This window comes from Medicago truncatula, chromosome 1 (genome assembly GCF_003473485.1).
Source record: "Medicago truncatula cultivar Jemalong A17 chromosome 1, MtrunA17r5.0-ANR, whole genome shotgun sequence".
NCBI classification, from domain to species: domain Eukaryota; kingdom Viridiplantae; phylum Streptophyta; class Magnoliopsida; order Fabales; family Fabaceae; genus Medicago; species Medicago truncatula.
This window is the reverse complement of record NC_053042.1, coordinates 20,419,416-20,444,546: the sequence shown is the minus strand read 5'-3', so window position 1 is coordinate 20,444,546 and position 25,131 is coordinate 20,419,416. Positions and strand designations below refer to the sequence as shown.

The 25,131-nt window shown below is 36.1% G+C and overlaps 2 protein-coding genes and 2 long non-coding RNA genes across 4 annotated transcripts; 3 read left to right on the top strand and 1 right to left on the bottom strand.

Moving 5' to 3' along the window:
* The first annotated feature begins 9,725 nt into the window (after positions 1–9,725).
* On the top strand, positions 9,726–10,536 carry LOC120580511 (uncharacterized). Its single transcript, XR_005646244.1, has 4 exons — positions 9,726–9,854; positions 9,998–10,201; positions 10,306–10,406; positions 10,512–10,536. It is a non-coding gene; the product is annotated as an uncharacterized lncRNA (long non-coding RNA).
* Positions 10,537–11,505: 969 nt separating this feature from the next.
* On the top strand, positions 11,506–12,108 carry LOC112418553 (uncharacterized). Its single transcript, XM_024774949.2, has 2 exons — positions 11,506–11,547; positions 11,635–12,108. The coding sequence occupies exons 1-2, from the start codon at positions 11,509–11,511 to the stop codon at positions 12,091–12,093; spliced, it is 498 nt and encodes a 165-aa protein (XP_024630717.1). The 5' UTR covers positions 11,506–11,508; the 3' UTR covers positions 12,094–12,108.
* A 10,217-nt stretch (positions 12,109–22,325) lies between these two features.
* LOC120580504 (uncharacterized) lies at positions 22,326–23,409 on the top strand. Its single transcript, XR_005646226.1, has 3 exons — positions 22,326–22,475; positions 22,860–23,050; positions 23,145–23,409. It is a non-coding gene; the product is annotated as an uncharacterized lncRNA (long non-coding RNA).
* Positions 23,410–23,670: 261 nt separating this feature from the next.
* On the bottom strand, positions 23,671–25,131 carry LOC112418552 (protein FAR1-RELATED SEQUENCE 5). The gene has a single exon (XM_024774947.1). The coding sequence runs from the start codon at positions 25,129–25,131 to the stop codon at positions 23,671–23,673; it is 1,461 nt and encodes a 486-aa protein (XP_024630715.1).

The window sequence follows — 25,131 nt, the reverse complement described above, 5'->3', positions numbered from 1 at the left end:
ATTGCTGCTGCACTTGAGGTTGTAACTCAAGCTGTACAACAGCAACCGAATGCTGGTGCTGGTAACGATGGTGTTAGGATGTTGGACACTTTCCTGAGAAATCATCCACCAACTTTCAAAGGAAGGTATGATCCTGATGGTGCCCAGAAGTGGCTTAAGGAAGTTGAAAGGATTTTCAGGGTTATGCAATGTACTGAAGTGCAAAAGGTGTGGTTTGGGACGCACATGTTAGCTGAGGAAGCTGATGACTGGTGGGTACGTTTGTTACCTGTGCTGGAACAGGATGGAGCTGTGGTGACTTGGGCTATGTTCAGGAGAGAATTCCTGAATAGGTACTTCCCGGAGGATGTCCGAGGTAAGAAGGAGATTGAGTTTCTGGAGCTGAAGCAGGGGGATATGTCTGTTACAGAATATGCTGCGAAGTTTGTGGAAGTTGCTAAGTTCTACCCCCACTATACTGCGGAGACAGCTGAGTTCTCCAAGTGTATCAAGTTTGAGAATGGCTTGAGAGCTGACATCAAGAGAGCCATTGGCTATCAGAAGATTAGAAACTTTTCTGAGTTGGTAAGCAGCTGTAAGATCTATGAAGAGGATACTAAGGCTCATTACAAGGTGATGAGTGAACGCAGAGGTAAGGGACAACAGAGTCGTCCTAAACCATATAGTGCTCCTGCTGACAAGGGTAAGCAGAGGTTGAATGATGAGAGGAGGCCTAAGAGGAGAGATGCTTCTACCGAGATTGTTTGCTTCAAGTGTGGTGAAAAAGGCCACAAGAGTAATGTCTGTGATAGAGATGAGAAGAAATGCTTCAGGTGTGGTCAGAAAGGACACACACTAGCTGATTGTAAGCGGGGAGACATTGTTTGTTATAACTACAATGAGGAAGGTCATATTAGTTCGCAGTGTACTCAACCGAAGAAGGTTATGACCAGTGGTAAAGTGTTTGCTCTGACTGGTACGCAAACCACTAGTGAGGATCGACTTATTAGAGGTACTTGTTTCTTTAATAGTACTCCTTTAACTGCTATTATAGATACTGGTGCTACTCATTGTTTCATTGTTATTGAATGTGCTTATAAGTTGGGTATGGTTGTATCTGATATGAAAGGAGAAATGGTTGTTGAAACTCCAGCTAAGGGTTCAGTAACTACTTCTCTTGTTTGCCTAAGGTGTCCGTTGTCTATGTTTGGTAGAGACTTTGAAGTCGACTTAGTTTGTTTACCGTTGACTGGTATGGATGATATTTTTGGGATGAACTTGTTAGAGTATAACCGAGTTCATATCAATTGTTTTAGCAAGACAGTGCATTTTTCTTCTGCTGAAGAAGAGAGTGGAGCAGAGTTCCTATCTACAAAACAGTTGAAGCAGTTGGAGCGTGACGGAATTCTTATGTTTTCTTTAAAGGCATATTTGTCGTTAGAGAATCAAGCTATGATTGACAGGTTGCCAGTTGTGAATGAGTTTCCTCATGTTTTTCCGGATGAGATTCCAGATGTGCCACCAGAGAGAGAGGTTGAATTTTCAATTGACCTTGTTCCAAGAACGAAGCCGGTGTCGATGGCACCTTATCGTATGTCGGCGTCTGAACTTGCTGAATTGAAGAAACAGTTGGAAGACTTACTTGATAAAAAGTTTGTAAGACCAAGTGTGTCACCTTGGGGAGCGCCGGTGTTGTTGGTTAAGAAGAAGGATGGTACTATGAGGTTATGCATTGACTATCATCAGTTGAATAAAGTTACAATAAAGAACAGGTATCCACTTCCGAGAATTGACGACTTAATGGATCAATTAGTGGGTGCAAAGGTTTTCAGTAAGATTGACTTAAGGTCAGGTTACCATCAGATTAAGGTGAAGGATGAGGATATGCAGAAGACGGCCTTTAGGACACGTTATGGTTACTATGAATATAAGGTGATGCCTTTCGTTGTTACTCATGCGCCTGGTGTGTTTATGGAGTATATGAACCGAATTTTCCATGCCTACCTGGATAAATTCGTGGTTGTGTTTATTGGTGACATTTTGATTTATTCTAAGACTGAAGAAGAGCATGAAGAACATCTGAAGATAGTATTGCAAATATTAAAAGAAAAGAAGTTGTATGCTAAGTTGTCAAAGTGTGAGTTCTAGTTAAGTGAAGTGAGTTTCCTTGGCCACATTATTTCTGGTAGTGGTATTGCAGTTGATCCTTCGAAAGTTGATGCAATATCACAATGGGAGACTCCGAAGTCAATGACTGAAATCAGAAGTTTCTTGGGTTTGGCTGGTTATTACCGCAGGTTCATTGAGGGTTTTTCGAAGTTAGCACTTCCGTTGACTCAGTTGACTTGTAAGGGTAAGTCGTTTGTGTGGGATGCTCAGTGTGAGAGTATTTTCAATGAATTGAAGCAAAGGTTGACAACTGCTCCTATTTTGATCTTACCGAAGCCGGAAGAACCTTTTGTTGTTTATTGTGATGCGTCTAAGTTGGGCTTAGGTGGTGTTTTGATGCAAGATGGTAAGGTGGTAGCGTATGCTTCTAGGCAGTTGAGGATACATGAAAAGAATTATCCTACTCATGATTTGGAGTTGGCTGCGGTGGTTTTTGTTTTGAAAATTTGGAGGCATTATTTGTATGGTTCCAGATTTGAAGTATTTAGTGATCATAAAAGTCTAAAATATTTATTTGATCAGAAGGAATTAAACATGAGGCAGAGGAGATGGTTAGAGCTGTTGAAGGATTATGATTTTGGTTTGAATTACCATCCGGGTAAAGCCAATGTGGTTGCAGATGCGTTGAGCAGGAAGACATTGCATATGTCTGCTTTGATGGTGAAAGAATTTGATTTACTAGAGCAGTTTAGAGACTTGAGCCTTGTCTGTGAATTGACACCTCAGAGTGTACAGTTGGGGATGCTGAAGATTAATAGTGATTTCTTGAATAGTATCCGAGAAGCACAACAAGTGGATGTTAAGTTTGTTGATTTGATTGTTGCTGGTAATGGCACTGAGGATAGTGACTTTAAGGTTGATGATCAGGGTGTATTGAGGTTCAGAGGAAGGATTTGTATTCCTGATAATGACGAGTTGAAAAAGTTGATTTTAGAGGAAAGTCACAAGAATAGCTTAAGTATTCATCTGGGAGCTACGAAAATGTATCATGATTTGAAGACGCTGTTTTGGTGGTCTGGGTTGAAACGGGATATTGCTCAAATTGTGTATGCATGTTTGACTTGTCAGAAGTCTAAGGTTGAGCATCAGAAGCCTGCGGGGTTGTTGACACCGTTGGATGTGCCAGAGTGGAAGTGGGATAGCATTTCTATGGATTTTGTGACGAGTTTACCGAACACTCCGAGAGGGCATGATGCTATATGGGTTGTGGTTGACAAAGTCGGCGCACTTTATTCCGATCAATATTAGTTATCCGGTAGCTCAGTTGGCGGAGATTTATATTCATAACATGGTGAAGCTACATGGTGTACCGTCGAGTATTGTGTCGGATAGGGATCCGAGGTTCACTTCTAGATTTTGGAAGAGTTTGCAAGATGCCTTGGGTTCAAAGTTGAGGTTGAGTTCGGCTTATCATCCTCAGACAGATGGTCAGTCGGAGAGGACGATCCAATCACTGGAGGATTTACTGAGAGTGTGCGTGCTTGAACAAGGTGGAGCTTGGGATAGTCACCTACCGTTGATGAGTTCACATACAACAACAGTTACCATTCGAGTATTGGTATGGCACGGTTCGAAGCTTTGTATAGTCGGAGGTGCAGGACTCCTTTACGCTGGTTTGAGTCAGGAGAGAGTGTTGTGTTGGGACCGGATTTGGTTCATCAGACTACAGAGAAAGTCAAGATGATCAGAGAGAAGATGAAAGCGTCGCAAAGTCGACAGAAGAGTTATCATGACAAGCGTAGGAAGGCCCTTGAGTTTCAAGAGGGAGATCATGTATTTCTGAGAGTTACTCCTATGACGGGTGTAGGTCGGGCATTGAAGTCGAAGAAGTTGACTCCAAAGTTCATTGGTCTGTATCAGATTTCAGAGAGGGTTGGAACAGTGGCATATAGAGTTGGTTTGCCACCAAATCTTTCGAATTTGCATGATGTGTTTCATGTGTCGCAGCTTCGGAAGTATGTAGCGGATCCTTCGCATGTTATTCCAAGAGATGATGTGCAGGTTAGAGACAACCTTACAGTTGAGACCTTACCGTTGAGGATTGAAGACTGTGAGGTTAAGAAGTTGAGAGGCAAGGATATACCTCTAGTTAAGAAAAGAGAAGTCAGAGAAACGTTTTTACGTACAACCAAGCTTTTGGGAGAAAAGGGAGAGAAGAGCAAGTAGAGCTAAGAGAATCAATTGTTGTGCATTTTTTTTCTACAAAACTAAGGTAAGGGTGAGGTTTACTTCAATAGCGTAGATGGTTAATTCTGATTTTGATTTTAACAGGTTTGTGTTAGAATTGGGAATTTTAGGTTTATGGTGAATTATTGGATTTTGGGTGTAGGAATTGTTGTTCTGATGTTAGAAATAGGTTCTGAGTGCACACAGTAAGTTATTTCACATCTGTAAACCAATTTGGGGAGTAAAAGTGAGAAAATTGGATTTTTGGGGAAAAACCTGCATTCTGGTCGTGCTGACATTCATCGCTCGCCTAGGCGAGTGGACTTTTCCGCCTCGCGAGTGAGCAATGTTCATAGCTCGCCCCGCGAGCAAGCCAACTCGCCATGGCAAGTACCCGTGAGAAAAACATGATTTTTGAATTGTTGTTATAAGCTGTAATATGGATAGTTTTAGGTGCCTAGATGATTTTAGAGAGGTCTGGGACAATTTTCAGATTAAAAAGATGAATAGGGAACTTAAAAATGAAGATTTCGTGAGAAAAATGTCAAAACTCCCGAGAGCACCTGTTTTGAGTTCGCCGTGGCGAGCAGCCCGTTTTCTTGTGCTCGCCATAGCGAGTAGATGCACTCGCGAGGCGAGTTGCCCAGTTCTGAAGCTGTTTGTTAGTTAATTGAATAATGTTGAATGAACTTGAATGTATGAGCATAGTTATGCTTAATTATGTATTTTATGGACTGTTTGATTGATTATGATGACCTATTGTTGATTGTGATGTATGCTTATTTAATTAAATCATACATGTTCTTGGATTGTGGGTCGTGAGTCATATATACATATATGCATTTGTTGAAGTTGTATGTAGATATACACAATTGGAGTCAGTTGCATAAGCATAAAAGCGGGAGGGCTCTGGCCCTGGAACGCCTTGTCGTTTAAAGCGGGAGGACTCATGTTCTGGAACACTTTTTGTTCAAAGCGGTGAGGGCTTATGCCCTGAATGAATGCTTTAACCATTCAATATCCGGTGAGGGCTACTACCCTGTAAATTGGTACCACATGCATGTGCATTGTTGAGGGGTCTTAGTGGAGTTGTTGAGTAGTTGCATGAGTCGATGTTGTTGGTTATAAATACCATTTGTTGTTGATGTTGTTAATGATGATATATTTATATATTGGTGAATTATAACTATGTTAGGGTGTTAGATTCATTTGATGAATTATTATCTATATTTATTGTTGTGAATCTCACCCCTTCTGCTTGAAAATGTTACCCTTCCTATGGGTAACTTGCAGGTGATCCTGAGTAGTAGGTGGTGGCTCAAGTGTCTAGGGCTCTGATACGTACGGGATGGGATTTAACTGCTTATTTTCATTCCTATGTATCAAATTTTGGAACTTAATGATGTAGCCCTTTATTGGTTGTTGAATTTATGTTGAAGAGGTTTTTATGCCTAGATTTATTTATGGAGAATTAAACAGTTGTCGTTGTTGCTTTTGATGCAAATATTCCGCTGCAAATTAATGATGATTTTGAAGGATGTTTATTAAATAGTTTTTATATTCTATTTTAGAAATTTTGAAAATGTAGTGTGACATGCCCGTTTGAGATTTACTCTGATGTATGTTTAATTATTATTTAATTTCTTTTGGGTAACGGGGTGTTACACTCTGGCTCAGGGAACCCACCAGCCTGAAATGACCAAATAAACAAAAGAAATAGTGCTTCTTTAGGGTTGTGACAAGTGTATGTTTAAAAGAAAACAATTGCTTCATTTTTCTTTCAACGGCAATTGTTGTTTAATAGTACACTTGTAGACCATAAGCTTTTGTCAATAGATAAATTATAATCTAGTGGAAGAAAATGAAAATAATAGTACTTCTTATGATCCTTTTACTTAAGTGGTATGGTATATAACTTCCTTATTCTTCATGTCACAAATATAACTTATGTGTTGTTAATCAAATATCATGTCACTTGTAAGTTTTTTTTTATAAAGTGCAAGTACATTTTCAATTTTACTCATTTTACATGTATGTTCTTAACTCCTATCTATGAAAAGCATCCCAATATTTTGTTCTTAACTCCCATGAGTTTTTCCTCTCTCTTGTTCTCGTCTAACCCCCTGCAACAAATTACACATGCATATCTAAAACATATTTTGTTGCATCAGTGATGAAATTTAACGTCTACAGAGAGCTATTAACCAATGTTCAAATATAAAATATTATTACTAGATATGCCAGATATATGGTAACTACTAACTTCATGAATTAGACTCAACTCAAATTTTAAGACACACATTAATAAGCATACACAATAATTGTTAGAAAGATATGTTGTTTACTCGTCTGTGTAGTTTCCTCCATTAATGCATTTATTGAACTGATCTACAAAAGCATTCCTAGTTTCTTCATCTTTCAAATTCGACTCCAGTATTTGCAGCAAAGCTGTTGTTTTTGCACATGCAATTCTCTCTAGAGACCTCTCAGGCTCAAATATGCTGGCCGCTGCTACATAATAAGCAAACAACATACTCTCTTTGCTCAATCCAAACCCTTCTAGTTCTGATTGATTCCATGTACCACCTAATATTGGAATGCATCAGTGTTGATCATGATATGATCGATCCAGTTAGCCAGGCTTGACATGTTATAGTTTTTCTTGTTCAAATTTAGTTAGGCTTTTATTATTAGTGCCTAAAATATCGTCCGTGCATAATTGTATTTGCTTCTAGTTGGTTAGTGCATTGTTCTATTACAAAATGAACAGCATCCCAACGTTTTTCTCTACAAATCTGAATGATGTCCGAGAAATATTCAAGCCTTCACAGAGAGATCCTCCAAAATAGCCATGGAAAATTGATCTTCTCATTGATTTCACAAGAACCATGCTAGCAAGAGTTTTAGTTGAGTATAGCAACTAGGTACCCAGTTCTGTTAGAGACATTGCAGAACCATATTCTTTTAATTGATTTCAAAAATAAACTCAAGTTTTAACCATTTACTTGACTTGTAAAGATGATCTGAGTTTAACTAGTAACAAACAATATATCACAATAAAGTCATTGCTAAGTGGCTCAAAAATAGAATGAATGAAATGGCTTGAATAAGTGAGTTTATTAATACAGTTCCAACTTCCATATATGCAGAAAACTAAACAAAATGCAAATTATTGATTTGTGTAACTAGGCACTTCTATGTGATGATTTATTTAATGTGGTTTTGAAGAAATACATTAGTATGAATATATTTTTAACTTTGCACTATTTTCTGCTTGGGAAATGGTTTCTGTACTTAGAAATACATTTTGCTTTTGACAAGAAACCATTTCCTAAGAAATTCATTTCATTGATACATGTACCCACTAATTCAATGTTCTTAACACCAAAACCATTGTGCTGTGGAAATGGTTTTGGTGAGTTGTACTCCAAAACCATTAGATGTATTTAATGGTTTTCTTTGCTCATGCAGGTGAAAAAAACTAAAGAGCTAGAGTCATTGCCATCATTCAGTATTGGACTAACACAAATGAAAGAGGAGGAAAGGAATGTCACTGATGGTGATAAAAATAAGAAGCAAAAAACAAAAGAGGCTAAGGGCAAAGAAAAAAAACAGTAGATAAAGATGAGTAAAAAAAAGAAACAAGAGAATGAAGAACAATTGGAGGAGGAGCGGAAAGAAGAGGCTAAAAGTAAAGAAAATAATGAAGGAAGTTCAGATGAGGAAAATGCAAAGTAACGACTGAGGCATAAGATGAGTATATCTATGGTATATGATCTTATGAATTCAGTAAATGGCAAACAAAGAAAGGAGGAGATCATTAACGTATTGAATGAAAGTGGCTTTGGGGGAATGGTTCATATCTGCAACTGGAACAGAGTCCACACTTTCTTTGTGGATTGGATAGTTAAAAACTTTGACAAATAAAACATGTGGATAGCATTAAGCAAGACCGAGGTACTTCCATTGAAAGAGGAAGATGTACATCGGGTCTATGAGCTTCCAATGGCGGGGAAGCATGTTAACATTGATCTCTGCTCTGTGGAAGCAATTAAGAGATGAGGATAGAATTAGGGCTGAATGGAAATTATTATGCTTCTGTGAGGGTGACTGATTTGGAGAGAATATTGAAGACACATGAAAATCCAAAAGCTTGGGTGAAGGGTGCAATATGTTTTATCATTCACAAAATTTTGTGCCCCACTAACAGTAGGTTCGTATCTCTCCAATATGCGCACACATTAGAAGATCCAGTTGGGGTATCTTCTTATAACTGGTGCTCACATGTTCTTGGGTATATGAAAGAAGGCTTGCAAACTCCGGAAGTTGCAAATCCATTAGCGGACTTCCACTTCCACTTCCTAATGGTGATCATTCTATATATATATATATATATTTGTATTTTTAAAAAAACTAAGTGGTGGATTTTTAATTTATGTATGTGCATGTTTTTATTGTGCAGATTAATTACTTGGAGAAAATGGGGAAGAGAAGCCCATTCCTTACAGGAAAATACAAGAGGCCTTCACTTCGTGATTGGGATGTCAAGGCGGCAAACCAAGACCTTCAGAAGGTCCATGACCTTATGGGACTCGAGCATGGACTGACAGCCGGGGTAACCAGACTGTACAACACCGACGAAGGTCCGCATGTAATGTGTTTTGATGCAGATACTTGTCCACTCTCTAAGGTGAGAGGAAAATAATGATCTAACTACTATTCATGCAATATTATGGTTTTGAAATTTAAAGATTTTGAAATTAAATTTTCAGAATAATGTTCTCCATCATCGTGATATCTAAAGTTTGGAATAAATTTGTAGCTTTTCTTTACAAATAGTTTTCATAATAAGTGTCTATGAAATCATTTTTAGATTTTTTGTTTCATCGTTTTCTGTATATGATTGGCTCTTTTTATCTTATATGGTTCACATTTGTTTTTTGACAATCATCTTATGCACATATAATTTAAGGAATGAAAATTGCAATTATGCAAGACTCAGACTGGGAGCTAATTTATAAGGAAAATGGTCACAACATCAAGCATACTTCTTTGGAATTTTTCAAAATAATGTTTGATTACTATAGCACATAATTGATATTTTATGTATGCAAACAAAACATCCATCAGCATCATCATGTACGACAGATGTGATATATTGGCCATCATAGTTATTATGAATAATATTATGGTTTTGAAAATCCTAATAGTACATATACATAAAGAAATTTGCAGGCAGAAATGCATCTTAATCATTGTAGGTCTTGTATACGGATCTACACTACAACTGCGGAAACCTTGGAAAGAAGAATAGCTGAGGGAAATGTTGGAACTTCTGTGAAAAATGATGTAGTTCCAACAGAAACAAACACAACCAAGGAAAATCCGATTGAAGTGCAACCTGAACCCGAGGAGAATAGAAGTTTAAGTGCCGGAACAGATCCAACCTGAAAAAGAAAAGAAAGAAGTTCTAGTGTAGATAATGGACAGGATCAGAATGAATCATCCATACCACAAACAAGCACTCGAGGGGGAGAAAGGTATTGCATCTAATTTTAGTCTCTTAATGACACTTCACATCAAAATTGTAAGACTCTGAACAATAATTTTGTAAATCATGTTCAATGACACTTCACATGAAAAATTGTATCTGTTGTTTCACATGCTTTACTGATGGTTTCAGGTTGAATAATGACAAAGATGTAGCAGATGAGATGGATCACAAAATCATTGATGATAATGAGGAAAATGAAGAAGATGAAATTGATGCCAAAAGACTTGATGAATCAGTGAGGAAAGCATGCAATATAGATCTTTCTTTTACACAGGAAACAATCTTGAAGTATCCTGAGTTTTTTGATGATGGGGGAGAAGCTTCGAATGCAAAGTAAGTAATGGATATATATGATGTGTTTTAATGGTTTTTAATTTGTGATGTGTAAAACTATAAGAACGAACTAATCGTTTTCTATATGATGTGTTTGCCAATAGTGAATCAGTTAAGCAAAATGTGAAACAAGCAATGTGATGGAGGCGGAGAAACCAGAGAAGTTTCGAGAGTTTTTTGATGGGGGAGAAGCTTCGAATGCAGGGTAAGAAATGAATATATATGAACTAACTAATGGTTTTTAATTTGTAATGTGTAAAACTAAAAGAACTAACTAATGATTTTCTATATGTGATGTGTTTGCCAATAGGGAATCGGTTAAAACACAATGTGAAGCAAGCAATGTGAAGCAAGCAAACTTGATGGAAGAGGAGAACCCGAAGGAGCAGAAGCCTTTGGAACCTAACAAACACTTTGTTATAAAGTAAGAATCAACCAATGTGACAATTCTACATTACAATTGATTCATTAAATTCTGCACAATATTAATTCTGCAAACTAACAATTATGTTGTTTATTTGACAGGGCAATTCCGTTAAGGTCGGTGTTACCAGATGCAATAATCGACTTGGATAATGTCAAAATTGTGAAGAAAAAGAAAAGAAAGAAGCATAATATACTTTATTTTGGTGGCACATACCTTGAGCGTAGAAGAGCTGTGAAGAAGTCAAAATACCTTGCAAGCCCCTACGATGAAGTTGTCTATGAGTCAAATGCAACTAAGATGCAGAAGGACATATCAACATTTGCATGGAGCATTTCACATGATGAGTAAGGGAAAACCATTTTAAATATCTATTGGCAAATTATATGAATTAGTAAGCTTTGTTAATGTTTTTTGCCAAATTGGTTGTTTTATTTGGATTGCTTGTTTTATTTGGCTATACTACAGCTTGTAATCTCAGATAATATTCTAGTAGTACAAATCCTAAATGTTTTATAATAATTTAGGGAGGAGATTTTGTACTGCTCGGATAACAAGGCTCATGCTTTCACTCTACAAAGGAGAGACTTGTGGTCACTTCAAAAAGATGAATGGGTGTCATGCTTCGTGATAAATGCCTGGGTCAATTGCTTGAATTGGAGTCAACCAAATGAAAAAATGACAAGACTGGTTACACCATTCATAAATTATGTATGCATTACATTCCATTAATGTTAAAAGTTTACATACTGTTTAGGTCTTTTTGGAATTGATTTTAGTCATTTTATATAAACAAGTTGACTTGGAAAGACCTGATGCCCTAGATATAACAAACTCAGTTGCATGTAAAAGATTCATTGGAAGACTGAAAAAATTCAAATACATGGATTGGAAGGCTATTGACCCTACAAGTCTAGAATATGTAAGACTCAGCTCAATATAGTTTTGAAAATTTCTACAGATTGATTGTTTGACTTATATGTTGTTGATTATTTTACTGATGAAATAGATCATGACGCCAGCACTAATTGGGAATCCGGGTTTTCATTATGTATGCTTCGTTGTGAATCTCAAGAGCCAAAAATTTCAATTCCTGAACAGCTTGAAAGGAGAGACATTGAACATGAAGAATGGCGAAGCGACTGTGTACAATAAGATGTTTGATGTATGGCTGAAGGAGGTGGAAGCATTTGTGACAGAATTGTATAAGAAAAGAAAAATCACAATGCCTTTCCAGATTAGCACATTTAAGTGGGAAACACCAAAGATGCCTAATCAATGTGATAAAGACAGTTGTGGAGTCTTTTGCATGAAGTTTCTTGCTGAATGGGATGGTGGCAATACCGAAATAGAATATTTCAAAGATTGGTCCAAAACGAGAAAGCATGGGAAGAATGGCAAGGTTGCAAAAAAGTATGGATTTGAGAATTGGAATTTGTTCAACAATATTGAGCGACTCAAGCAATAGCAAAAGAAACTATGTGGAGAAGGCAGCAACTTCATACTATGAAGAATTGCTTCAAAAGCTAACACCGGATTAGTGTTAATGTTTTTTTTTATTGAGTTTGTATAAAGATGTTTATGAATTTCTGGATTTGTATCAAGTTTAAGATGAATTTTTGTATAAAGATGTTTATGAATTTTGATGAATACTGAAACCATAAGTATGGTTTAATGGTTTTGATAGTGTTCTATGTAAAACCAAGATAAGGGTGTAATGGTTTTAAATGAAATTATTATTGGTACATGGTTCTAATGGTTTTGTAATAAAACAAATGTGATAAACATTTAAATAGACTTGTATGTGAAAGAAAAATAATTGTCAAATGGTAAATAAAATAAATATAATTGTCCAAGTATTATTTTTAAATGGTTTTAAATAAAAACTATTACAGAAACCATAAGTATGGTTTAATGGTTTTGATAGTGTTCTATGTGAAACCAAACTAATTGTCTAATGGTTTTGTAACAACCTATAATCATCAATACATAACAATAAAGAATGTGAAATGTATAATTTCCAATAGATCATATCAAAATATTCCTAATAAAATCTATTACAAACTTATAACATAAAAACAATCAATCAGTGACCGCTTTTTTTTTTTAAGCTTCATCATCTCTCTTTTGTTTCTTCCGATTTATAAGGAATTTCTGCCTTTCTCTAGCTTTTTCATAATCACTTTTAAGTTGCTTCTTTGACTTAATTGGATTTTGTCTTTCTTTGAACTTTTGTGCAGTGGACTTCACCCCAGCAGATGGTTCACCGACAGCAGCTCCTTTTGAAGACTTGGATGATGACGTCACGGAAGATGGGTCTGTACGAATACCTTTAGAAAGAAGCAACTCATCTGCCTTTTTCCCAGCTTCAAGAACACCGTCGAGAAAAATTTCAGATGCCTCCGGATCTGCACAAAAACGTGTAGAAAGTTGAACGGTAACAACACAAATTTGTTGATATCATTGTGCTTGAGTGGTGTCTTCAGTGCCAACATTGATGGTAGATTTCAGCTTATCAACAGAGGGACGCACATCTCTAGTCCAACGCTTTAAAACATATTGTCCAGATATTGTCTTCAAAAAATGATATTGCACATAACCACCTAAGAACTCCAAGATCTTCAAAACATGTCGACATAAGAAGCCCCTGTTCTCAAACATACGACATGAACAACCAAAACTTTTGCTTATAATGTCAACTGTGACAACCCTTTCATCAAGTCGATCATGATCTTCAAAACTTGGGAAAAGGTTTTCTTGAATTTCTGCATCCAAAACATCGACATTGGAAGGCCCGTCATTATCATTATCAACATCATCATAATTATCATCAACCTTTTCAATTGTGAAAACTTTGAAAAACTTGTTAAAGGCAGACCCTTTTGTTGTGTCCTCCTCATAATAGTATTTGAAGGAAAGGTCATACTGCCTGTGAATAAATGCAAAGCAAGCTGGTGTGTACTTGTTTTCAACGGACCGCATCAGCTGACTGTTGGGATAATTATTTTTTGTTCTAGTGTTTGCAGCCTTGAAGTCCAACTCAGCATGATTATCCCTCATTCTCTGAACCATAATGTTGAAATGACTAAAGAATCGAACAAGTGAATGGTCTGGCTGCAGAAATCCACGAAGAAAAGCATTGAAAGACTCACTTAACTGAGTTGTTTTCAGACCAGCTGTAAAATGTGACTTGACCCAAGCTGAAGACCAATGCATACGATTTCCGTAAGTTTGGACAAGCCACCTAAAGTCTGAAGTAGGCCTTCCATTAAAACAATTTTTCATTATCTGATCCCAATTATAATCGAAATCTGATTCATCGTCTACATTTGAAACCAAATTAGTTAACTCATCGAAAAATGCACAGTTTGCACGAGAGCCAAGATTTTTCTTTGCATTCTCTGCCATGTGCCATGAACAAAGCCCATGAAAAACACCTGGAAAAATATTCGGAATTGAACACAATAACGCACTAGCCTGGTCTGTATATATAGTCTGTGGTTTTTTATTGGACATACACTTCAAGAATGTTGTAAACAACCAATCAAAAGTAGCTGCTGTCTCATCGTACAATAGCGCAGCACCAAATAAAACACTCTTACGATGATTGTCAAAACCAATAAAGGCAGCTGAAATAATGACCAATAAATGACCTAAATCAGAACAAAATACAACATATATATAACTTACGCTAAATAACTAAACCAAACCAAAATTATAATGCATTTATGCTAGTCTGTAATCACAAATTATAAGAAATCATGCCTCAGCAGTGAATAAACTCAATGATAAAACACACCTAGACACTAAGTATCCTAATAAGTATGTACTAAAGATCGATCACACAAGACAATTTCTAGCCAAGTAAAAATGCCTGCAACTTTATCAATCTTACAGTCAATCTCGGACACATATGACAGACACACCTAGACACTAGGCAGTTCAAAACGTACTCCTACCTATACTAACCATTCCATAACAAAATACAACATAATGAAAGTAAACACTAATTAAAAACCTGAGAGAAGTAAAAGATACTAACCTAATGGCCGATATTGATTGTTTGTTCGGTAAGTTGTATCAAAACTGATGACATCACCAAATAGAGAATAATCCAGTTGCATAATTCCATCTTCCCAAAAAATGCTAGCTATGTCTTCTGTAGCATCAACTTGGATATCATAGTAAAAAGATGGTTTCGAGAGAGCTTCATTTCTAAAGAATTCTTGAATTACAGTTGCTTCACCAACTACCATCTCCTTCTGACGAATTGTCATTAGATAGTTCTTTAAGTCTGAAAACCGAAAAGGAAGATTCTCCGTACCTCCAACTCCTTGACCAAGAACTTCATAAGACGTTCTCATCGACATTCCAGCTTTAGAATTTATTAGAGCTAGTTGTCCTTGAACTTCATTTACTTCTCGAAATGATCTCAGGTAACACAAATGCTCTGGTTTATGTAATGGATGACAGTGAGCCACATCCCATCTATAAATCTTATACACATTCAAAACTTCATCCAGCTTCAAAGATATTCCAGCTTTACAACCAACCTTTTCCTCAGGTTTTTCTTTCACTTTCACAAACTCAATAACTAGTGGACTGTCTGATATTGGCCTGTTGTTAGGCTTAAGCAAACTTCCCTTCTTGAAACCTTGTTTGTTACAAACATAACGCACATAATGTACCTTATCTGATTTCTTATTTTGTGAATTATTCTTCGCCTTCAACATAGTCCTAATAGAAAATCCAGTGTTATATGCATAATTACCATAAAAATCTTCAATCTCTTTAATAGACTGAAAGACTAAAGACTTCCATGATTCTTTATTGCTAGGGGAGTAACATTGAGAACTATCATGAATCAGTGACGAAGTTTCAACACTCAGTTGTCCACTCTCAGATGAAGTTGATGTCAAATCCATTGAAAACAGCAACAAACACTATTAAGAACAAACAAATATATTAGTGTCAGAACTACTAGGTTTTCATTGAAACTTATGCTTTATTATGACACCACCAAATGCTGAGAATTTAGAATTTTTGGGATTTGTTGATGATTCTTTGTACCAAATACATACTAGGTTTTCATTGTTATCCTTGTGAGATACTGATTCTAGCATATATTTGGCTCTAAATTCTAATATATTTTGATGCTATTAAAAATGTGGTTGTGTGTGTGAATTATTTGAATATAATCATGTGTGTTGGTGCCGACATTGATATGTCTCATGTTCCTCTTGTGCTTGAGTTCGGAAAAAAACACATAAGAGCTAGAAATATAAGTGAGAATAACAAGTAATATACAAATATATTGTTGTATCTGTGACATTGAATTTTGACCACATATCACAATTGTTAATTTTCGGCCGATGCACTAATTGCTCTGCCAACAGTAGTTTTCTTTCAATGGTTTTGCGATATTCGGTTTTATTGTATGTGTGTGTGAATTATTTGAATATAATCACGTGTGTTGATGCCGACATTGATATGTCTCATGTTCTTCTTGTGCTTGAGTTAGGAAAAAACACACAAGAGCCAGAAATATAAGTGAAAATAACAAGTAATATAGAAATAGAGATTTAGAAGCCACAATGCACTTTGTTAGAACTTTGTTAAACTCTCAAAACTATGTCAAAACCATTGTGATGTGAAAATGGTTTACCATTAGAACAGAAAACAATTGCAGTACGAATATAAGATGTATTAAGAACACACAAGAGCCAGAAATTGATCCTAAATTGATGTTAGATGTATTTTATCACTAAATTGATCCTAAGAACAGAAAACAATTAACAAAATCCGAAATTTGAATCAAAACCTAAATACAACAAAAATCATATACATGATTACCTCTTCAATTGCAGTACGAATTTTGCTGGAGTGCGATAGCCGGAAAAACGACGTCGGACCGGCGAGCAAGGGTGAAACTCGTGTAACCTTAGACAGTGAAATAAAGACGCAATCACGCCGTGACCAGCCGGAAAACGACATCGGAGCGGCGAGCAAGGTTCGCCGTTGAAAATCGGCGCAATCACGCCGTGAACTAGCCCGAAAACCACGTCGGGCACAACTGACTCCGGTGATGAAGAAAGCGTCGGTGATGAAGACAAACACGGCGACAGTGGTTTCCGGCGAGGTTGTGAGCGTTTGGTTTCGTCGGGCACAACTGAATCAATGAATGTGGGATCTGAGCTGAAGACGTAGGATTATTACAAGTGTCCAATTGATCTGATGGCTGTGAAGACCTTATGCATGGTGCATAAGTTATGGCTTATGCACCATAACTTTTGCCGGATATTAGGGTTTAAAACCCCCCAAGTCCCCCCATTCTCCATTCCCATCTCCTTCATCAATTCCTCATCGCATTCATCTATTCTTCTTCTCTTAATCGAATTTCTGTTTAAATTCGTGTACATATCTCCCTTTCTTTCCCGTATTAATCCCTTTCAATTCGTATTCTTCCCTTTTTTTCCAGGAATCCAAAAATGATGAATTGAGAATGAAGAAGGAATTGAATAATTTTGTGTACTATGTTTGATGAATTTTTGTTAGTGTGAATAAGATGTGCAAATAACTGATTGCAAGATATATATTGAAGCAAAATAGTACTTAACATAATATGATAATAATAAGAGTACTTAACATTACATGCCCATAGACCATGTCTGATGTTCCACAAAGATAAGACACAATTCAAGTCAAAGTACTTAAAGATTACATTCCAAAAGATGAAATTATTAAACATCCAAAAAGTAGAGCACATATTGTAAGCTAAGTCTCTTCTAAAACAACTGAAAATAGTTTAAGGCTTGTTGACTGATTATTGAGTGCCAACTTGGCACAAATAGTTCTTCATACCCAACTAGATGCTTCCCACCTTTGACATTACAAAAAATCATTTACAGATTATCATTCCTAATGCTTAGATAGCCAACTGTCTTCTGCCTTGGCCTGTAAGTTTGCAGCTAACTCATTATGTTCCCACATGATTAGGTCTGTGGCCACCTTTAACCTGATCACATCCTCATGTACCTGAAACAAAAACATGTTCTAAGTATAAAATTTTACACATTATAACAATCATAACTATTTATTTAAACAAATCACAAACCAAGCCAGTGGTGTTAGGCTGAAACATGTCCTCCATTCCCATCCATCCTAGTACCCAAACTCCAGAGTGTTGGCTCAGTAAACAATTCATAAATTGTCAATAGGTTATACTACAATCATATTTTTGTTTTTCAATAGTGATATATAGAGTTGACTCACCAGTAGTCATTAGAAACAATTCCAATTGGATCAGATATATCCCATTCAGCATGAATGTGCTGGCCTAGCAAAAAATCTGGTGGATAGTGGTCAGATTGCATGATTTGGATAATGGTTTCCCATTTCAATGAACATTGGTAATGGTTAGAGACTAGGCTCAAAATATATTGGAAAATATAAATTTTCTGGTTTTTTATAATACCAGTTTCTTTATCACTCTCTGCCTAGCTGGGATACCATTTACTGAAACACATGGGTCCATGTGGTAAACAATTCCCTCATGAATTGATGCCACCATTAGATACCAATTATCACAGTTGTCCTTGATGGGAACATAAACCTATGTCAAAATACGCCCAAAATATGTATTTAGATTACTAAAATAATGAGGATCCGTAGTAATAATTGATATGTACTTGAACATAATGACTTACATATTTCAAGTCACCAAATGGCGGCATCCAGGTATCCGCATAATCATGGATTAGCTCTTGTAGTGAGGCAGAATTAATCACATCATTCTAGTGGACAATTACATTTACAATATTGATTAGAATGAATAAATATATAATTAACATTCATGTATCATAGTCTAACAAAGAGTACTTTACCGCGAATGATGGAGAGAATGTCCAAACCGTTTGGGTAGGGATGTTCCTCTGAACCCATGTAGTCTTCAGGGCCATGATATACAAGATCTAACATAATGGTTAAAAAATATTAGGTGTGGAAAAGCTGAATAACTGATCCAATTGGATTTCCTATATATATTACCTCTGCAGCCACAGTATTTCTGGGATATAGTGTTTGGAATAACATCTGATTTGCTTGATAATCTGATGCCTTGAACAAATACTCCCTTCATTCAAATTGCAACACTCAGATTCAATATATAGTGTATAATGTATGGTCATGTAAAATGAATGTAAACCAATCATTGTGAATAGAGTTAAAATACCCCATGTCTTTATCGGGATGAAACACATAAGTAGCCAAGTGATGGGCTTCATCATATAGTTCTATTTTTACACTTGTTTTAAAGTTTGACTTCACCTGAAAATGCACAGAGCAAACATTAGATTAATAGTACTTAGGATCTCTAATTATGATGTTATAACATGTAATAATTTGAACACCTTTTGTTTGGTCTGGCCACAAGTAGTAGGGGGGTCACTTTAGGAGTGTTTTGTGTGGGCCCTTCTTTCACCTTCAATGTGTTTTTTGACTTATGAGTGAAGGGTACCGAACGTTGTTTTTTCTTAAGGGAGTTTTCCATGGTTGGTTCCATCCTCTTTTGAACTTGTGGTGTTTTATTTGGAGGGGACGTGTGAAAGTTTGGTAATTTTGGTGCACTATGGGGTTCTGACTTGTTCCGTAAGCATAATCCCTTTGGTGTTTTGAAGGTAGGTGAGAAGCCAAAGGTTTGCAATTTCTGTGTTTTATTGGTTGGGGAATGATATGCAACTGGTGGTTTCATAGGAAAGGGGTTGCCAAAGGTTGGCATGGTTTTTGGTGCAATGGGAGGAGAGCTACTGAATCGTAATGCCCTTCCTATGGTTTTTGCTTGTCTTGATGGGGTTAAATTTAGCAATTGAGAGGTACAGGCATATGTAGCATCATCTCCATCTGATTCAAGGTCCAGGATAACATCGCTCACATCAGATCCTTTGAAACTGTTGTTCTTAACATATTTCTTCTTACTTATCACTTCTTCTTGTGATTTTTTGTCATGGGGTTGCTGAGAAGGTATGTCATATTCGTCAACGTTTTGAGTGGGTTTTACATCTGTTGTGAATTTAGGATCAAGACGGTCTTCAATTCTTATAATCTTTTTTTCCATTTTATCTACTTTATTGCAGATTATGTTGAAGCAATCGTTTAGCATAACTAACCTATCAGTGTAATCTTGAAAATATATCATGCACAGCTAATATATCACTACATATCTTCAGTTTATCAAACATGTTTAAACTTTCACTACATGCACAGCGTAATCTCCAATATCTAACCATTGGCTCATATATCACTACATATGTTCAGTTTATCAAACATGTTTAAACTTTCACCTTGCCTAAATCTATTGTAACACTTTTTACTTTTTTTGGTCACACATATGTTTATTTCATTTTCAAGTAGCATGTATTCAACCTCTATTGTGTTTATCATTTTCAGAATATATACCTTTTGGAACTGCAATGATTCCTTCAGTAATGCAAGAAATGTGTCGTTGCTTTGGCTTCCCAACTGCATTGAAAGTATGATTGGTGAGTAAATTTTGTGCCATTAATGCAATCTACATGGAACTTGAATTAAAAACTAAAGAATGAATACTACCATATTAGAACAAACAGATGCATCCACGTGTAACTCCTCACCCAGATGTGAAATATTTTCATCTCTGCAAATATATATATATATATATATATATAGTAAATGCATATCAACCATCATTCTTAACTGTATTAATTGCTTGTTTGTTATCATACCCCTTTATTTTGGTTTCCATGTCTTCAGTGTTCATCTCTGCCTCTATCAACCACCACTTAGTTGAGTTGCAACTATTTGAGTTGAATGAATTAAACATAGGTTGTGACTTGATTTGAGGATAGGTCTATTGTCTTGCAAAGTGGACATTAAATGTAAAGCAGGGTAATGGTTTTCAAAGCATTCCATATTTAAGATTAATTTAGCCTTGGAGATAGGGTGCAGGATACCATTAGTTTCCATTATCATGCATATCAATTAATGAAAAGCAGAGCACAGTTTTATTATTTTAATTTTTATTTCATAAATGCCATTAAAAATTGCAGGTTTAACATGGTTATCTAAAAGGCGCCGAGCCATCTATGAAAATTTTGGTGAAATGCATATCAATTAATAAAATTTTGAAGGATAATGTCTGTGAAAGCATGCTACAACATGGGTAAAAGACAATATTGTGTGTTGTGTGGTTATTACAATCCTCTCATCTGCTGACATGTGTCAAGTAGCTCCAATTTTGCAATACCCTACAAATCCCTTTTTGATGTTGAGGTCTAAAGACATTCCATTTGTATGTTGTTTAACTGTGTAATAGTCCAAAATTCATTGAATGCATTGCTTGTGATTCAAACAAAAATTGTGGTGTGTTGACTGTTGTGTGCTGGGTTTTAATCGTTTTGGGATGTGTGGAGAAGTATCTCACTACTTTGCTTAGCTTTGGTGAACTTTTAAAAAAATAATCCGTATTAATGGATAATTATCACTATTTTTTCTTTTTGAGCAAAAGTTAATTGTCACTTAGCTTTTGCCAATTATATTATTAAAAAACTATAATTAATTTTTAGCAAATAATCACATCAAATGGAGTGCAACAAAGACATATTATTTCTTTAACCAACAAACACTTAATTAGAAGATTAATAACAATGTAAATTAGAAAACACACTTAATGTCAGATAATTGCTTGATCCATAGAATATTTTTTATTTTTTTTACAAAGGTTGGTACATAGAGTTAACTCCTAAATTTAATTAACTTAGAAAACATAACATAATCCTATAGTTAACAGGTTTGTCCAAAATAATTAGCAGATGCCATAATCAATTGATTTTGTTAAACAAAATCATAATTAAAACCAAAATTATAACATTGTCCGGTAAAACCAAAATCACAATTAAAACCAAAATTATAACATTGTTCGGTAAAACTAAAATCACTTATATAAGATTATAACCTTACCTTATTTTATTCCTTAAAAAAAAAAAAATAAATAAATAAACATACCTTATTTTATTATAAAATATTCCTAATCAAATCTAATTAAACTGACATTGTCAGGTAGACACGTGTCCGGGATTCCGATATGAGAAATCTCAGTTTCTGCTTCCTTCTAACTACGCGAGGGTCACATCCAACGGTGAGATCGACTAGACATGCTTCCGTTCAAAGGTTAGAAACGTTTCAGTCACCGGGGAGTTGTCCTTCCTAGTTGACTAGGCTTCTGAAGGGATAATTTGTCCGATAGACACGTGTCCGGGATTCCGATATGAGAAATCTCAGTTTTTGCTTCCTTCTAACTACGCGAGGGTCACATCCAACACCTGGGATCGACTAAACATGCTTCCGTTCAAAGGTTAGGAACGTTTTAGTCACCGGGGAGTTGTCCTTCCTAGTTTAAATTTAAGGAACATTATTTTGGATTACTACATAGGTAAACAAGCTTCCTAGTTTATCTATTTTATATTAATCTAATCAAAATATGTATGCATCATATAAACAATGTTGATATAGTAAATGTCATTGTGGTTAACACTATCGACTAAATATGTATGCTTCTTAATTTTTTAATGCGGGTCGAGAGAAATTTTTTTAAGGACAGCAGGGACACTATGGTTTTCAATACATTCCAACAAAGTTATAACCAAAATGGTCCCCATTCATAATAAATACAAAATTCATTACCCCACACAAATCTTGCCTTTATAGAGAAGGCCACCCAACAAGAAACCATTACCACACACATCCTAGTTCAGCTCAAACAAAGATCTCATTCCTCAACTAGGAGCATTCAAAGGACCCAATGACTTCATCTTCAAGGTTGCATCTCAATTTTTTACACCCTCTTTTTTTTTTTTTTGCGTGTGTATGTGGTTACTGGTAAGGATATAATCATAAGTTCACTTTAGTTGTTGTAGCATTCTAAATGATTTTTGGTGGATAATGAAGAAATCCAACTTGTAGCACTAACTGATCTAACTTTTCTTGCTCATTCTAACTTTTCTTGCTCTTGGTTCATATATGCATAAGGTTGCTAACTGATATTTGCATATACATCCAACTTGTAGCACTAACTGATCTAACTTTTCACATATAAAACAACATATTATTTATCTAAACTAATGGCCTCATACTATTATGCCAGATTTTTTATATAATTATCATTTCAACTCTGATTCATGTTAATGAAATTATTAAATGCAGCGTTGAAATGGATCCCGAGTTGGCTGAATTTTACGCGAATTTTTACCCCGTTGAAGATGAAGACGAGGAAGTGGTTGATGGACCAATAGGAGATCTTGTTGGAGAATGGATTGCTAACTTGGACCATGTTGATGACTATGTTTGGATGGTCAAGGTTACTACTCTTTTGATTCAATTAAAAAAATGTTATGGTGCGTTTGTATAGCTTGAATCAACTATTTCATGCTTCATAAGTTGTATTTAATGTTAGTTTACCTTTTAATTCATTTGACATTTTGTGTGCAGCATATTCCTAACCACGTTGCCATTCAAAGCTTTCATGTGAATCAAAGTAATATTGTTCTTCATGATGAAGATAATGGTACATTATTTGAATGCGAAATCCTTTCATCTGCTAAAATTGAAAATAAGAAATACATTGGAAAAGGTTGGTATGATTATGTTCGGCAAGGGCATCTCAAAGTTGGCGATACATTGTTCTTTGTTGTTGAGAATCCATCGGATAGGCTCTATGTAACAGTCATTAGAAATTAAAACATTAGAGTATGAATCATTGAGTCCTTTCTTTCGAATGTAATTTATGAACATCTATCCGTCTATGTGTTTTATATGTCATATTTCCTAAAATATTATGTGAAATTAGTTTAATTGTGTTTGAGACAACGGTGATAGTGTAGTAAAAAATCTGCCAAGTTGTATCGAGAATGAACAAACTTCCCCATCTCTGAATGCAACCCCTCACATCGAGATGTAGTTCTGAAGCCTGCAAAAAATTGGCCTTGTATGTGTGTTGTTGCCCATGCCTTTCTCTTCATATATGTTTCTTTGATCCAATTGTTGTCATGCAATCCAAATGAATCAACAGTTTCATACACTTTCTAAATTCATCCACAAATGCAGGATCACCTATATTGGACGATGCATTGCAAATCAAGTGCCACGCACACAGTCTATGATAAGCATTTGGAAACACATGTTTTATGTCATTCTTCATTGATAAATCACCATTAGTGATTACAGCAGTTGGCGACTTTCCAGACATTGCTTCCAAGAACCGTGAAAGCACCCAGACATAAGTTTCTTCCTTCTCATCAGCAACAATAGCTCCACCAAAAATAATAGTAGAGTTATGATTATTCACACCAGCAAACACAACTAAAGGGCAATGGTATTGGTTCTTACCATATGTTGCATCAAATGCGACTACGTCGCCATAAAGTTGGTAATCAAGACGACTTTTTCCGTCACACCAAAACAGGTGTTGTAGTCTACCTGTAGAATCAGTAGTGTGCTTGAAAAACATCATAGGATCATTTGAACCCAATCCACGAAGATAACTTAATGCAGAAATTGCATCTGACCTTCGCAGACGTCGTTGTTTTGCTAATTGATTATACAGATCTTTCCTCCGGAAACCAATTTTATCATATCCTCCTGCTTGATTTGCAAATGAAGCATATATGCGATTAGGTAAAATACCACTTTTTAACATATTGTTCATTTGCATTATGTCTGAATCTGTCATTACACAGTGTGAAGATAGCAGTCCACAATGTTCCTGCGATGCTAGCTCATGGTTGTGCTGGTTATTAAAAACTGTAGCAGACCAGCGATTTGTGAAACTATTTATGTGTACCCGAAACATAGCTTGACATCCACATCGAGTATAAGGTTTTTCCCGATGCTTTCTATTCGCCTCAGTTATTCCTTTTATCCTATATCCTTCTCTATGGCAAAGAAATGTGAGTTGCACTACTTCTCCCGATTTGCAATAAAGCAACTTGCCTTTGCGAACTGTAAATCCATTCGCTCTTCCATAGGATTTATAGAACTCATATGCAATGTCTTGGCTTCCAAACTCAATTCTCCTTACAAATAGAGGCCCTAAACCACTCAGGTCCAATGCCACAATGTCATCAGCACTATCAACTTGGATATGTTGGTTTTCATCGTCACTTCCATCTTCTTCCATATCACCATAGTCTACCCCTTCTTCATCACTTCCATCTTCCATGGAACCATAGTCTACTCCTTCTTCATCACTTCCATCTTCTTCCATGTCACCATAGTTCACCCCTTCATCTTCTCCGGGTTGACCACTACCTCCATCTTGCTCAAACTCACCATTGTGTCCGCTTTCGTAACCACTTCCATCATTTTCCATGTTACCATTGTATTCCCCCTCTTCAACCATAACATCTTCTCCAATGTCTGCCCCTTCTTCATGACCTCCATCAATAAATTGAGAACAATCAAAAGCTCTGCATTTCAT

Bases quoted from the DNA above. Each gene is read 5' to 3' on its own strand.
- LOC112418552 (XM_024774947.1), bottom strand. From the start codon at position 25,131: ATGAAATGCAGAGCTTTTGATTGTTCTCAATTTATTGATGGAGGTCAT.
- LOC112418553 (XM_024774949.2), top strand. From the start codon at position 11,509: ATGGATTGGAAGGCTATTGACCCTACAAGTCTAGAATAT. The intron at 11,548-11,634 runs GTAAGACTCAGC...CTGATGAAATAG, and splicing joins ACCCTACAAGTCTAGAATAT to ATCATGACGCCAGCACTAAT.